General features: G+C 39.3%; 1 protein-coding gene across 4 annotated transcripts in view; it reads right to left on the bottom strand.

Annotated features, from left to right (window-relative positions):
* SETX (senataxin) overlaps positions 1-16,183 on the bottom strand; it is an 81,225-nt gene that overhangs the window by 64,059 nt on the left and 983 nt on the right. For 3 of the 4 annotated variants that reach the window (XM_067742877.1, XM_067742879.1, XM_067742880.1), the window contains exons 2-4: positions 15,837-15,953; positions 3,217-3,400; positions 1,727-1,937 (exon numbers count right to left, since the gene is read on the bottom strand). In XM_067742877.1, coding sequence (XP_067598978.1) covers positions 1,727-1,937; positions 3,217-3,393 — 388 coding nt within the window. In that variant the 5' untranslated portion in view covers positions 3,394-3,400; positions 15,837-15,953. The remainder of the gene's footprint in view (positions 1-1,726; positions 1,938-3,216; positions 3,401-15,836; positions 15,954-16,183) is intronic. The other variant, XM_067742878.1, reaches the window with a different exon arrangement.

Raw genomic sequence — 16,183 nt, 5'->3', positions numbered from 1 at the left:
ACATCTTTTTTCACACTGGGCATAATTATCTCCAGAGGGCATCTTCTTAGAAGTATGGCTATAGGTCCAATTCCATTAGCATTTTACATTTTGATCCATGAGGACTTTATCTTGTACCACAGTGATAAAATCAGCTTTGCCCCCCAAATGGCTATTTTGTCCTACACTCAGTTACTGAGTAATCCATTTTCTCCACTGGTTTGAAATGCTATCATCACCAAAGAGTAAATTCCCCAAATATATTTGGTTTACTTCTGGACTCTCTACACTGTTCCATTAGTCTATCTGTACCAGCACTACCCTAATCCCTGTTGCTTTATGGAAATTTCTTCATCACTCTTTCAGAAGTATACTGAATAGACTCATACATTTACCACATCAGATGAATCAACTTTATTTTGTCAAGCTTCAAAGAATATTGTAGTGACAGTGGTTAGCTTTGGGAAGGAGGAACAATGACTGGAAAAGCAAGAGGAGAGCTCCTGGTGTGTTGATGATGTTTTGTTTCTTGACCTGGGTGCCAGCTACACAAGTGTGTTTAGTTTATGAAAAATCAAGCTTATGTACTTTTCTGGATATGGTACTCTTTAATAAATGCTTGAAAAATGACGTGTTAGAATTTAAAAATCTAGTTATTTTGAATTTATTTAGAAAGAACTGATTTATCTAATAAATCTTTAGATATACTTTTCAATTTACTGAAAATACAGAGAATAGAGAAACAAGTCAAATAACATGACAAGGAAGAAATCAGAAAAGTCCAGGAAGCACATTATTCTTTAGGGCAACCATTTGGTCGCAGCAAGTCAAAGTTATGACAAAAAAGAAAAAAAATCTATCTATCTATATCTATACCTGTGCACACATATATAAGAGTAAACTATTCTGGATTAAAAGATATGTAAGAAATATGGAACCAAATGCACAGTCCCTGATTGGACTCTAATTTAAATAAATCGTCCAAAAAACACATTTTGCAACTGCCGGGAAAATCTGAATGTGGACTAGATATAGTAGTGGGTGCCTTAAAGGTACTGTTATTTCATTAGATTTGATAGATCAGGAAAATGTCTTCAAGAGATTCATATTAAGAAATGCAAATATAAATGACCAAAATCTAGGCAGCCGTAATATGCGATGCCATAGTGATTACTGAAAATTACTACAGACCGGTGGTTCTCAACCTGGCGATTCTGTCCCTCACTGGCCCTGATCCCCAACTCCCAAGGGACATTTGGCAATATCTGGAGACATTTTTGGTTGTCACAATTAGGGTAATGGGGAGAGCAAGTCACTACCAGCATCTAGTGGAGAGAGGCCAGGGATGCTGCTAAACATCCCACAATAAACAGCATGTCCCTCACCCACCAAGAATTATCCAAACTGTCAACAGTGCCAAGTTTGAAAAACCCTGCTACAGACACATTCCAAGAATGAAAATTAATTGAATGGATAGATGAATATACATGTGATAAAGCAAATACAGCAAGATGTTAGCAACTGTAGAATCTTTGTGGTGTGTTTATGGTATTCACTGTGTAATTCACTTTTCTAGGTTTGGAAACGCTCAAAATAAAACGTTTGGAAAAATAATAATAAGTATCCTAATTATATGTTTAAGAAACAGATTTTCAATATAAACCCAAATTCTTACAATTCTTTTTTTTTCTTACAATTCTTAAAATAAAAAAAAATGATACAACTGTGAAACACCCAAGATACTCACTAACACGCTCATGTAAAAGCAAATAAGGATATTTCAGTATTTCAAGAAGAGGAACTCGAAGCTTATTTTCAAAGTCTTGGCCAGTAAAGTCAAACGGCTGTGCCTCTCCATTGTCGTCTACTATATATAACTCGTCATCGTCTCCAATTTCTGCCTTCATGGCCTTTTCAAAGTGATTTATGAGACGTGAGGTTTCTAATTCCCATAAAACCTACAGGAAAAGAAAAATGGGCAGTGTGCTTTATATCTTATTATCAACAAAATATACTGGATGTGATGATCCTTCTAGAAAGCCTTTTCCTAAGTATAAAAATTCAGAAGTTTAAAGAAGTACTAAACATCATATATTAGATTTAAAGAAAACAGTCACTAAACATAAAAGTGGCTTTTATGATACATGAACATGAGTACATAGAGCATGAGATGTTTAAAACATCACTCTTGCAGAGTTTTGCTATCAACAGCTCTGTCAACTATACTCTATTGAAAAGGAAATGAGAAGTTGGAGCTTCTTTACCAAGGCACAAGCTGGGCCTCCTCTGACTTCCCTATGTTCCAGCCATAGGTAACTACGTTGAAACATCAGCTTTAGCATAAAGACATTGGTTAGCTTCATAGCTAGGAAACCTTGTAAACGTAAAAGTTTTCCTCAAAAGGTTCATAACTAATCATCCCCCTCCTCTTTTTTATATTATTATACATTTCTCTATGGTCTGTATTCCATTTTTCATCAGATAAATATAATAAACCAATATTCAAAGCCACATATTTAAAATTACATGTTTCACTTTGGTTACTGTGAATGAAAAAATGCTTGTCTTTATTGATTTATACCATTTACCCATTAAAAAATGAAGAGAGGGGAAAAAAAAGAACTATTAGCCAATAAAAAAATAACCCAAGCCATTCAGATACCTGGCTGTTAACAATGTCAAACACAATGACATTAAAACATGAACCCAAAAAAACCCCATACGTCACTTCATTTCATGAAACTGTTTCACATCAAAATGACTAAAAGTGGAGGATTATAAAATTCTGCTATTCTGCTATAAAATTCTGAAAATTAGATTTCAATTCAATTCTATCAATCAATAAGCATTTAGGGCTTCACTGGTGGCGCAGTGGTTGAGAGTCCGCCTGCCGATGCAGGGGACACGGGTTCGTGCCCCGGTCCGGGAAGATCCCACATGCCGCGGAGGGCTGGGCCCGTGAGCCATGGTCGCTGAGCCTGCCATCCGGAGCCCGTGCTCCGCAACAGGGGAGGCCACAACAGTGAGAGGCCCGTGTACCGAAAAAAAATAAAAATAAAAATAAGCATTTACTCAGCACCTACTATCTACCAGGCAATGAGTTAGATACTAGAAGTATATTAGCATTCACAGTTTAAATCACATTGTCAGTTCCCTGAATGCTTCCAACAGAGTTCAAATTTATTCTCTTCCTAGTTATCAAGCTCTGAAAAATACTGCCCAATTAATGTAAAGTACCTTATGTAAGGATGGCAATTCATCCCTTGCTTTGTGGTACTCAGCCACACACTCTAAGCAGTAGCAGAGGTCTTCATCCGCTTTTTGAAATTCACTGGAGTGGGTCTCAGATGCATAGTGTTGCAGGAAGTCAATGGTGGAAATACCACCTGGTGTACACCAACAACATGTGCTCATTCTGTACCTGTATCCAGAAAAGAAGACATGGAAGGACTAAAGGAAAAAAACACACAACACTTCAGGCCTATTCTGGTGGAGAATGGGTACATTTCCTACTAATGATCATGTCTTCAACTTACAACGTGCCTCGACCACATCCAGAACATTCTGCTGGCCAGCTTATCAATCACTGGCTAAACTCAATCTGAGCCTACTCGTAAAAACTTTACCTGTGACACATGAAAAATAATGGAAGCAGTTAGTAATAAACATCATAAGGCAATATACAGCTGTGTTATAAAGAAGGCTCAAAACTATACAGTACTGATGGGAAATTATATACAGAGACATAGAATTATCAATGTTTTCAAAGTACAGATTTTGGAGTGTTCTAATAATGCACTGGAGTCAAGTGAAAAGCTCAGGAAACCTTTCACATTCCCTGAGGCCATGTTCCAGAAATCCCTGGAAACGTAAAAAATCCACAAATATTACTCCATACCAATAACAAAAACTCATATAGAGAAGAATTTTCTCTTGGTTAGAAAGTATATATACACATGAATTTGCACATGTGTGTATGAACTGCTGCCCATAACTCACTGCTCATCAACGCAGTATAAACTGTAATGGTTGCAAATATAATAGCTACAAACCTATTACTACTAAGTTTGAAACTTACAGTTTTTGACTGTCTCCAATTTGGGGTTTTATACTACCATCAGAGCCTCCACCATCCAAACTCAAGTAAAAAGGGTTAAATGAAATTACTTTCAGAGATTGGTTCAAGATGGCGCAGTAGAGGGCGTGCGCTCACTCCCTCTTGCGAGCACCAGAATCACAACCAACTGCTGAACAATCATCAACAGGAAGACACAAGAACTCACCAAAAAAGATACCCCACATCCAAATACAAAGGAGAAGCTGCAGTGAGATGGTAGGAGGGGCGCAATCACAATAAAATCAAATCCCATAATTGCTGGGCGGGTGACTCACAAACTGGAGAAGACTTATACCACAAAGTCCACCCACTGGAGTGAAGGTTCTGAGCCCCATGTCAGGCTTCCCAACCTGGGGTCCGGCAACAGGAGGAAGAATTCCTAAAGAATCAGACTTTGAAGGCTAGCGGGATTTGATTGCAGGACTTCGGCAGGACAGGCGGGAACACAGACTCCACTCTTGGAGGGCACACACAAAGTAGTGTGCGCACTGGGACCCAGGGGAAGGCGCAGTGACCCCATAGGAGACTGAACCAGACCTACCTGCTAGTGTTGGAGGGTCTCCTGCAGAGGCGGGGGGGGGGGGTGGCTGTGGCTCACTGTGGGGACAAGGACACTGGCGGCAGAAGTTCTGGGAAGTACTCCTTGGCGGGAGCCCTCCCAGAGTCCACCATTAGCCCCACCAAAGAGCCACGTAGGCTCCAGTGCTGGGTTGCCTCAGGCCAAACAACCAACAGGGAGGGAACCCAGCCCCACCCATCAGCAGATAAGCAGATTAAAGTTTTACTGAGCTCTGCACACCAGAGCAACACCCAGCTCTACCCACCACCAGTCCCTCCCATCAGGAAGCCTGTTACAAGCCTCTTAGATAGCCTCAGCCACCAGAGGGCAGACAGCAGAAGCAAGAACTACAATTCTGCACCCTGTGGAAGGAAAACCATATTCACAGAAAGACAAGACAAAATGAAAAGGCAGATGACTATGTACAAGATGAAGGAACAAAATAAAACCCCAGAAAAACAACTAAATGAAGTGGAGATAGGCAACCTTCCAGAAAAGGAATTCAGAAAAATGACAGTGAAGATGATCCAGGACCTTGGAAAAAGAATGGAGGCAAAGATCAAGAAGATGCAAGAAATATTTAACAAAGACTTACAAGAATTAAAGAAAAAACACCTAGAAGAAATAAAGAACAAACAGAGATGAACAATACAATAACTGAAATGAAAAATACACTAGAAGGAATCAATAGCAGAGTAACTGAGTCAGAAGAACGGATAAGTGATCTGGAAGACAGAATGGTGGAATTCACTGCCATGGAAAAGAATAAAGAAAAAAGAATGAAAAGAAATGATGACAGCCTAAGAGACCTCTGGGACAACATTAAACGCAACAACATTCGCATTATAGGGGTCCCAGAAGGAGAAGAGAGAGAGAAAGGACCCAAGAAAATATTTGAAGAGATTATAGTCAAAAACTTCCCTAACATGGGAAAGGAAATAGCCACCCAAGTCCAGGAAGCGCAGAGAGTCCCAGGCAGGATAAACCCAAGGAGAAACACGCCAAGACACACAGTAATCAAGTTGACAAAAATTAGGGCTTCCCTGGTGGTGCAGTGGTTGGGAGTCCGCCTGCTGATGCAGGGGACACGGGTTCGTGCCCCGGTCCGGGAGGATCTCACATGCCGTGGAGCGGCTGGGCCCGTGAACCATGGCCGTTGAGCCTGCACATTCGGAGCCTGTGCTCCGCAGTGGGAGAGGCTACAACAGTGAGAGGCCCACGTACCACAAAAAAAAAAAAAAAAAAAAAAAAAATTGACAAAAATTAAAGACAAAGGAACATTACTGAAAACAACAAGGGAAAAACGACCAATAACATACAAAGGAACTCCCATGAGGTTAACAGCTCATTTCTCAGTAGAAACTCTACAAGCCAGAAGGGAGTGGCACGATATATTTAAAGTGATGAAAGGGAAGAACCTACAACCAAGATTACTCTACCTGGCAAGGAGCTCATTCAGATTCAATGGAGAAATCAAAAGCTTTACATACAAGCAAAAGCTAAGAGAATTCAGCACCACCAAACCAGCTCTACAACAAATTCGAAGGAAACTTCTCTAAGTGGGAAACACAAAAGAAAACGACCTACAAAAACAAACCCATAACAATTAAGAAAATGGTAACAGGAACATACATATCGATAATTACCTTGACCGTGAATGGATTAAATGCTCCAACCAAAAGACACAGGATCGCTGAATGGATACAAAAACAAGACCCATATATATGCTGTCTACAAGAGACCCACTTCAGACCTAGGAACACATACAGACTGAAAGTGAGGGGATGGAAAAAGATATTCCATGCAAATGGAAATCAAACGAAAGCTGGAGTAGCAATACTCATATCAGATAAAATAGACTTTAAAATAAAGAATGTTAGAAGAGACAAGGATGCTACATAATGATCAAGGGATCAATCCAATAAGAAGATATAACAATTGTAAATATATATGCACCCAAAATAAGAGCACCTCAATACATAAGGCAACTGCTAACAGCTATAAAAGAGGAAATCGACAGTAACACAAAAATAGTGGGGGACTTTAACACCTCACTTACACCAGTGGACAGATCATCCAGACAGAAAATGAATAAGGAAACACAAGCTTTAAATGACACAATAGACCAGATAGATTTAATTGATATTTATAGGACATTCCACCCAAAAACAGCAGATTACACTTTCTTCTCCAGTGCACATGGAACATTCTCCAGGATAGATCATATCTTGGGTCACAAATCAAGCCTTGGTAAATTTAAGAAAACTGAAATCATATCAAGCATCTTTTCCGACCACAATGCTATGAGATTAGAAATCAATTACAGTGAAAAAAACATAAAAAACACAAAAGACATGGAGGCTAAACAATACGTTACTAAATAACCAAGAGATCATTGAAGAAATCAAAGAGAAAATCAAAAAATACCTAGAGACAAATGACAACGAAAACACGACAATCCAAAACCTACAGGAGGACGTCCCTGGTGGTGCAGTGGTTAAGTATCCGCCTGCCAATGCAGGCAACATGGGTTAGAGCCCTGGCCCGGGAAGATCCCACATGCCGCGGAGCAACTAAGCCCATGCACCACAACTACCGAGCCTGTGCTCTAGAGCCCACGAGCCACAACTACTGAGCCCACGTACCACAACTACTGAAGCCCACGTGTCTAGAGCCCATGCTCTGCAACAAGCCACCGCAATGAGAAGCTTGCGCACCACAACAAAGAGTAGCCCCCGCTCGCCGCAACTAGAGAAAGCCCGCACGCAGCAACAAAGACCCAACCCAAAGACCCAATTTTTAATTTAAAAATTTTTAATTTTTAAAAATTAATTTTTCAAAAACCCAAAAACCTATGGGATGCAGCAAAAGCAATTCTAAGAGGGAAGTGTAGAGCAATACAAGCCTACCCCCAAGAAACAAGAAAAATCTCAAATAAACAATCTAACCTTACACCTAAAGGAACTGGAGAAAGAAAAACAAACAAAACCCAAAGTTCGTAGAGGGAACGAAATCATAATGATCAGAACAGAAATAAATGAAATAGAAACAAAGAAAACAATACCAAAGATCAGTAAAACTAAAAGCTGGTTCTTTGAGAAGATAAACAAAATTGATAAACCTTTAGCCAGGCTCATCAAGAAGAAGAGGGAGAGGACTCAAATTAATTAAAAATGAAAAAGGAGAAGTTACAACAGACACCACAGAAATACAAAGCATTCTAAGAGACTACTACAAGCAACTCTATGGCAATAAAATGGACAACCTGGAAAAAATGGACAAATTCTTAGAAAGGTATAACCTTCCAAGACTGAATCAGGAAGAAATAGAAAATATGAACAGACCGATCACAAGTAATGAAATTTAAAGTGTGATTAAAAATCTTCCAACAAACAGAAGTCCAGGACCAGACGGCTTCACAGGTGAATTCTATCAAACATTTAGAGAAGAGCTAACACCCATCCTTCTCAAAATCTTCCAGAAAATTGCAGAGGAAGGAACACTCCCAAACTCATTCTACGAGGCCACCATCACCCTGATACCAAAACCAGACGAAGATACTACAAAAAAAGAAAATTACAGACCAATAGCACTGATGAATATAGATGCAAAAATCCTCAACAAAACACTAGCAAACAGAATCCAACAACACATTAAAAGGATCATACACCATGATCAAGTGGGATTTATCCCAGGGATGCAAGGATTCTTCAATATATGCAAATCAATCAATGTGATACACCATATTAACAAATGAAGAATAAAAACCATATGATCATCTCAACAGACGCAGAAAAAGCTTTTGACAAAATTCAACACCCATTTATGATAAAAACTCCAGAAAGTGGGCACAGAGCGAACCTACCTCAACATAATAAAGACCATATACACCAAACCCACAGCAAACATCATTCTCAAAGGTGAAAAACTGAAAGCATTTCCTCTAAGATCAGGAACAAGACAAGGTTGTCCACTCTCACCACTATTATTCAACATAGTTTTGGAAGTCCTAGCCACGGCAATCAGAGAAGAAAAAGAAATAAAACGAATACAAATTGGAAAGGAAGAAGTAAAAGTGTCACTGTTTGCAGACGACATGATACTATATATAGAGAATCCTAAAGATGCCACCAGAAAACTACTACAGCTAATCAATGAATTTGGTAAAGCTGCAGGATACAAAATTAAAGCACAGAAATCTCTTGCATTCCTATACACTAACAAAAAAAGATCAGAAAGAGAAATTAAGGAAACAATCCCATTCACCACTGAAACAAAAAGAATAAAATACCGAGGAATAAACCTACCTAAGGAAGTAGAAGACCTGTACTCAGAAATCTATAAGACACTGATGACAGAAATCAAAGATGACACAAACAGATGGAGAGATATACCATGTTCTTGGATTGGAAGAATCAATATTGTGAAAATGACTATACTACCCAAAGCAATCTACAGATTCAATGCAATCCCTATCAAATTACCACTGGCATTTTTTTACAGAACTAGAACAAAAAACCTTAAAATCTGTATGGAGACACAAAAGACCCCGAATAGCCAAAGCAGTCTTGAGGTAAAAAAACTGAGCTGGAGGAATCACACTCCCTGACTTCAGACTGTACTACAAAGTTACAGTAATCAAGACAATATGGTACTGGCACAAAACCAGAAATACAGATCAATGGAACAGAACAGAAAGCCCAGAGATAAACCCACGCACCTATGGTTAACTAATCTATGACAAAGAAGGCAAGCATACACAACGGAGAAAAGACAGTCTCTTCATAAGTGGTGCTGGGAAAACTAGACAGCTACACGTAAAAGGATGAAATTAGAATACTCCCTAACACCATACACAAAAATAAACTCAAAATGGATTAGAGATCCAAATGTAAGACCAGACACTATAAAACTCTTAGAGGAAAACATAAGAACACTCTTTGACATAAATCACAGCAAGATCTTTTTTGATCCACCTCCTACAGTAATGGAAATAAAAACAAAAATAAACAAATGAGACCTATTAAAAGCTTTTGCAAAGCAAACTACAAGACGAAAAGACAACCCTCAGAATGGGAGAAAATATTTGCAAACGAATCAACAAAGGATTTATCTCCAAAATATATAAACAGCTCAAGCAGCTCAATATTAAAAAAACAAACAACCCAATCAAAAAATGGGCAGAAGACCTAAATAGACATTTCTCCAAAGAAGACATACAGCCGGCCAAGAAGCGCATGAAAAGCTGCTCAACATCACTAATTATTAGAGAAATGCAAATCAAAACTACAATGAGGTATCACCTCACACCAGTTAGAATGGGCATCAACAGAAAATCTACAAACAACAAATGCTGGAGAGGGTGTGGAGAAAAGGGAACCCTCTTGCACTGTTGGTGGGAATGTAAATTGATACAGCCACTATGGAGAACAGTACAGAGGTTCCTTAAAAAACTAAAAATAGAATTACCATATGACCCAGCAATCCCACTACTGGGCATATACCCAGAGAAAACCATAATTCAAAAAGACACATACACCCCAATGTTCACTGCAGCGCTATTTACAATAGCCAGGTCATGGAAGCAACCTAAATGCCCATTGACAGACAAACGGATAAAGAAGATGTGGTACATATATACAATGGAATATTACTCAGCCATATAGAGGAATGAAATTGGGTCATTTGCAGAAACGTGGATGGATCTAGAGACTGTCATACAGAGTCAAGTAAGTCAGAAAGACAAATATCATATATTAACGCATATATGTGGAACCTAGAAAAATGGTACAGATGGACCAGTTTGCAGGGCAGAAACAGAGACACAGATGTAGAGAACAAACGTACGGACACCAAGGGGGGAAAGTGGCAGGGGGTGGTGGTGGTGGTGGTGGTGGTGGTGGTGGTGGAATGAATTGGGAGATTGGGATTGACATATATACACTAATACGTATAAAATAGATAATAATAACCTGCTGTATAAAAAATAAATAAAATTTTTAAAAAAGAAATTAATTTCCCAAATCCTAGCAGTCTCAAAGAGAGCAAAGTAGCAAGTTGGTACCAGGAAACGAGAGGAAATCCCAAGAATCAAATGTGTCAAAGGTTTGAAGAAAAATACACGAGTCAAGTTTATCAGAACTGCAGATGGCATGAAACAGAGGATTAGCAAAATAGGGTGGAAGCCAAAATCCAAAGAGATCTCCAATTCTAATGAGGTGTAATAAAAGCAAGCTAAGATGCCACTAAATGCATATAAAAGCAAATAGAAAGTTCACTGTCAGTAAGCAGTGTATTGTGGCTAAACAAGAATCAAATGTTTTGCAATGAAATAAACAAGAGGCTGGAGCAGGAAAAATACAAGTGAGCCTGGAGCATCTTACAGGAGCAGAAACAAAGTGCTCAAAATACAAAAGGATGGGGGCATGTCAAAGGGACATATTAGCCACCAACCTGAAAGCGCTCTCAGTGGCCAAAGCTGAAACAATCTGAGTAACACAATAATGTAATATTGGATTATAACCCACAGTATAAATATATATGAATCCATACTGATACAAATGAATGAATAAACAAATGTGGGGGAAGGAACAAACTTTCCTTATAGAAGAATCGCAAATAATATATACAGATACTTCCCATTCCAGGAAGTGGAGCTTAATCCCACCCTATCTTGAGTGAGGGCTGGACTTGGTGAAACACTTCTAAATAAGAAAGTATGCAAAGTGAAAATCACACTTACGGTGGAGACACCTGGCAAACACAACCTTAAACCAAGTGATCAAGGTTAACATCACCAGTGGTTAAGTCATGTTGGTAACCCCTGACACAATGTGATGAGACAGGAACTTCAACTCTGCAGTATGCTTCCCCAAACCCACAACCCCAGTCTATTCATGCGAAAAACATCAGACAAACTCAAGGTATTATCCAAACAGCTATTAGCCAGTCTTTGACAAAAAAGAAGAAAACCACACCCAAGGGAAATCGAACCAAGTGTTCTATCATATGGAAACATTTTATTGGGAATTGGGCCAGGAAATTACCCAAGAAAACCATCTTGAAAACTTGATCTTCATTATCTAATGAATGTATATCAGCCTAATGGGAAAAAAGTTACAAACCCAACTGTAAACCCAATGAAGTTCATTTCCTAACTGGATGAACCTAATCCATGCATTCTCATCAGGAGTGACATCATCCTCAAGGAAATGAAAACCGGTTAGTGGAACACATCCTACTCTTTTTACATATAAAGCACAGGTATATGTACATTATGTAAAGAAGTATACAATATATTGGTGGTATTAAAATTCATGGGAAATTCATAGGAAAAAAATGTCTTAAACGTTTCCTTTCAGAGAGGGAGAAGGGACAATAAAAGGTTAAGAAACATGACCCAAGTCATTGAATACTTGGGTACAGAAACTTGACAATGTTAAGTTTTTGAATGCATTATCACCCAAAAATTCAGAGTGCATAATAAGCTCTGCTAATGGGAAACTGATCACATCTTGACAGTATTTATAATTTCTGTACAATCAAAAACATGTATTTGTCTTGTGAACTGATTTTTTAAATTCATTAAATATTAACTGTATACTTTCTTCATGCTTCTGAAAAGAATTTAGGGCAGATTTCAACATTAAAGTATAAAGAAAAAGACATTTTAGAAGGCAATTTAAAAAGGGAGAGAAATCAAAACTTATTTAGAAGAAATTTAATTTCACTAAGTCCTAATTTAGGAGCTTCCTGAAAAGTAGAGCAGAAAGATAACATGAGTTACACAGTCCTCATGTGAAAAATAAAAAAAGTAATATGCTAGTTCAGCTGGAGAGTCCTGCCCTTTCCTAACACTAATTCTAATTCAATTACATTTTTTAAGGGTGCTGCAAACTAGGGAATACGAAGTAACAGAATGGACACTATGTTTCTGCAGAATATAAATTTCCTTCAAAGAACTTCTTATACTTGAAAAACCAGTAATATAATACCAGGAAGTTAAAAGTCTGCAGAAGCTGTGTTTTTCCAGTGATGTAATCTGATTCAATAAGTTTCACCCTTCTAGACCATGCAAGAACAGAAAATGAAATTTATGGGAGATTTCTCAAACATCAATTGTTTCAAGCTTGACTTGAGCAGGAAACAAGACTGCAGTCAACTGAAAAAATTAAGGTACTGAAGTACAAATAAAATGTTGTATACTTTAAAATAATTATTAACAGAGAAGTTAGTTAGCACAATAAACCTTCTAGTAAAAAAATTATGGAGTCTGCTCTTTATTTCACTCACTCAGAGAGCTAGCCTACTTCCACATTCCAGAAAGCAAAACTAAATTTTCTCAAAGTAGATAGGAGTTACTGCCATATAACAGATAAGTGCCGTGGAATTTAGAAAACAGAGAGGACAGTGCTATAGCACATCAACAACAGAAACATGTTTCCACAGTTCCTCTCAAAAGGCCATAAATGGGTGTGGTTATATTCCTAAAACTAAAATCATCATTGGCCTGATAGCTAAGCCCAAAAAATCTGAACAGGGTATACTGAAATTTTTCTTTTAAGGGAAAACTACTGGTAGATGACTATGAATCCTGCAAATTTTTGCACAATTCAGTTCTTCTGGAGGACAGTTTTGTTAATTTCATCAGTGTTTTTACTGCTTGGAATCATTACTGAACCACAAATGGGGGAGTCCAGGGAATCCTCAAGCTGCATGACAGAAATAAGAGTGGCTCCTGTGCATCAGAGAGACAGTTTTTTTGCCAATAACATAGGATGCTTCACCAGAGGTATAACTGTAACTTTCTACTGACTTATCCAGGGGATATCATTTCTCAATAATAGCTGGCCAGAAACTTCAAATAACAATCACTTTCTTCTACCTTTCCTAGCTAAACTTTTTGAAAATTTATTTATTTATTTATTTTAAACTTCTTCGCAATTGCTTTTATTTATTTTTTTCCTTGGCCACGCTGAGCGGCTCAAGGGATCTTAGTTTAGATCCCCGACGAGGGACTGAACCCGGGCCACGGCTGTGAAAGCGCCGAGTCCTAACCACTGGACCACCAGGGAACTCCCCTTGAAAAAATAATTTAGATTCACTTCTTTAGCTCCTTTGCACTCTGGCTTCTACCTTATGTTTCACTGAATGTTTTCACAAAAGTCCCTAATAATCTCTTTAATACCAAATCCAATAGGTTCTTTACTGGACTCCTCTAAAGCGTATGAAACTGCTAACCATGTATTCCTTAGCTATGACGGCACACCATTCTTCTCTCACTTCCTCTACCCAACCCCCATAATCATCTGTTCCTTTTCCCGCTGCTTCATATCAAAATTTCCAAAGGTTTGTCCTCAGGACTCTATCCCTTCATTCAATATCCTCTTTGTGGGTGACAATTCAACCTATTTCTTCAACTACTATTTATAATGAAGCTTCCCAAAGACTGAGAATGTAGGTAAAACTCAATGCAATGTTTAACTGTGTTTCAGCTACTCAATAAATGATAGCCTAGCCCAGAATTCCACAACGATATACAGCTGCCCTTCAGTATCTGCAGGGGACTGGTTCCAGGAGTCCCCCCACACATACCAAAATCTGCAGATGCTCAAGTCCCTTCCATAAAATAGTGCAGTACAGGGAACACAGTTGGCCCTCTATATCCACAGATGGGAAACCCAAAGATATGGAAGGCTGACCGTACTCAATATCCAACTGTATAGTGAATCTATGCTCACTTGACAGTTGCCTCAAAGTAAACAGGACCAGAACAGAACAAGGTCCCTTCCGTAAATGTGTTATCTGTCCTGTATTCTCTATATCCATGGTATTACCATGACTTCACTTTTCAAACCAGTAACCTGTGAATTCTCCTTTACTCTCCTCCCTTAGCCCCCATCTCTACAAGTTCTATAGAGTCTACCACCTTGATTACATCTGTACTTTACTCCCAGTGAGACTGCCATTTCCTTAGTTCAATACATTTTCATTATTTGTCTGGATTACAAAAGAAACCTAAATGATCTGCCTCTTGTTTGATCCACCATCAATTCTTCCTCCAAAATGCTGCCAAAGGCCAAAGCAAAAACCAGACTCTAAAAGCACAAATGCCTCCTCTACCTTTGACCGATAAAATTAAAGTTTTTGGCCTCACCACACAAGGCTCTCCATGATCTGGCTTCAGCATCATCTCTTGCCATTCCCCCTCACTTGCTCTTCCTAAAATGCTTCCTGGTGTTTGGCATTACCTGCCTTTATGGAAGCTCTTCCATCTATCTGCCCTGAACACCTACCCTTCATACCTTTGCCTGGTTCTTAAACCTGAATGCACATCAGACTCACCAAAGGAACTTGGGGAAAAAAAAAAAAAAGCAAAGCAGATGGTGAGATACCACTGATAAAATTCAGATTCGTTCTAAAAAACACTCCACCAGTAAGTCTGATAAAAAGCCAGATTTGGGGGACTTCCCTGGTGGTCCAGGGGGTAAGACTCTGCACTCCCAATGCAGGGGGCCGGGGTTCGATCCCTGGTCGGGGAACTAGATCCCACATGCATGCCGCCGCTGAGAGTTCGCAGGCCACAACTAAGACCCAGCACAGGCAAAATAAATAAATAAGTAAATATTTCGGGGGCGGGGGTGGGGGGAGCCAGATTTGAGAACTACCTCTGAGCATCATCATGCCTGGGGGCTTGTCTGACTCATTCCCTCCCTTCCAGTCTGTCTTTGATGACTTTTTTCTCTATCCCCTCAGGACTCTGTACATGGTTTCTATCACTGCATTTACCATGTTAGGCTGAGCTGTTTACTTATCTGTCTCCCACCTACAAGCTCCATCCTCAGCAATTCTGAGTCTGTTAGGAGGCAAGGATCCGTTCCGTATTTTTTACTTTTCAGTGCTTGGCACATATTAAGTGCCTGAAAAAAAAGTCTTAAATGTTTATTTAACAAATAACTACCAACACTTCCCTGGTGGCACACTGGTTAAGACTCCGCGCTGCCAATGCAGGGGGCCCAGGTTTGATCCCTGGTCTGGGAACTAGATCCCACATGCATGCTGCAACTAAGAGTTCGCATGCCACAACTAAGGAGCCTGCCTGCCGCAACTAAGACCCAATGCAACCAAATAAATAATTTAAAAAATTAAAAATTTTCAATTAAAAAAACAACAAATAATTACCTGGGGTAATGGCCTACAGAGAAGTGATCCTCTCAGTCGAGATTCCTGGGTTTATTTGAGAATGAGTGAGGATCTGCATTCATATATACCTAGACTCTGGCCCCCAAAAGAACATTTCTGAAAAAGCAAAGGAAAACGAAACAAAACTGAGAAAGTGGTTTTTTTTTGTTGTTTTGCTTTGTTTTTGCGGTACGCGGGCCTCACCGCTGTGGCCTCTCCCGCCGCGGAGCACAGGCTCCGGACACGCAGGCCCAGCGGCCATGGCTCATAGGCCCAGCCGCTCCGCGGCATGTGGGATCCTCCCGGACCGGGGCACGAACCCGCGTCTTCTGCATCGGCAGGCGGGC

The sequence above is a fragment of the Pseudorca crassidens genome, chromosome 7, assembly GCF_039906515.1.
Source record: "Pseudorca crassidens isolate mPseCra1 chromosome 7, mPseCra1.hap1, whole genome shotgun sequence".
NCBI lineage: Eukaryota > Metazoa > Chordata > Mammalia > Artiodactyla > Delphinidae > Pseudorca > Pseudorca crassidens.
Note: the sequence above shows the minus strand (reverse complement) of the source record. Positions and strands in the feature narration are given on the sequence as shown.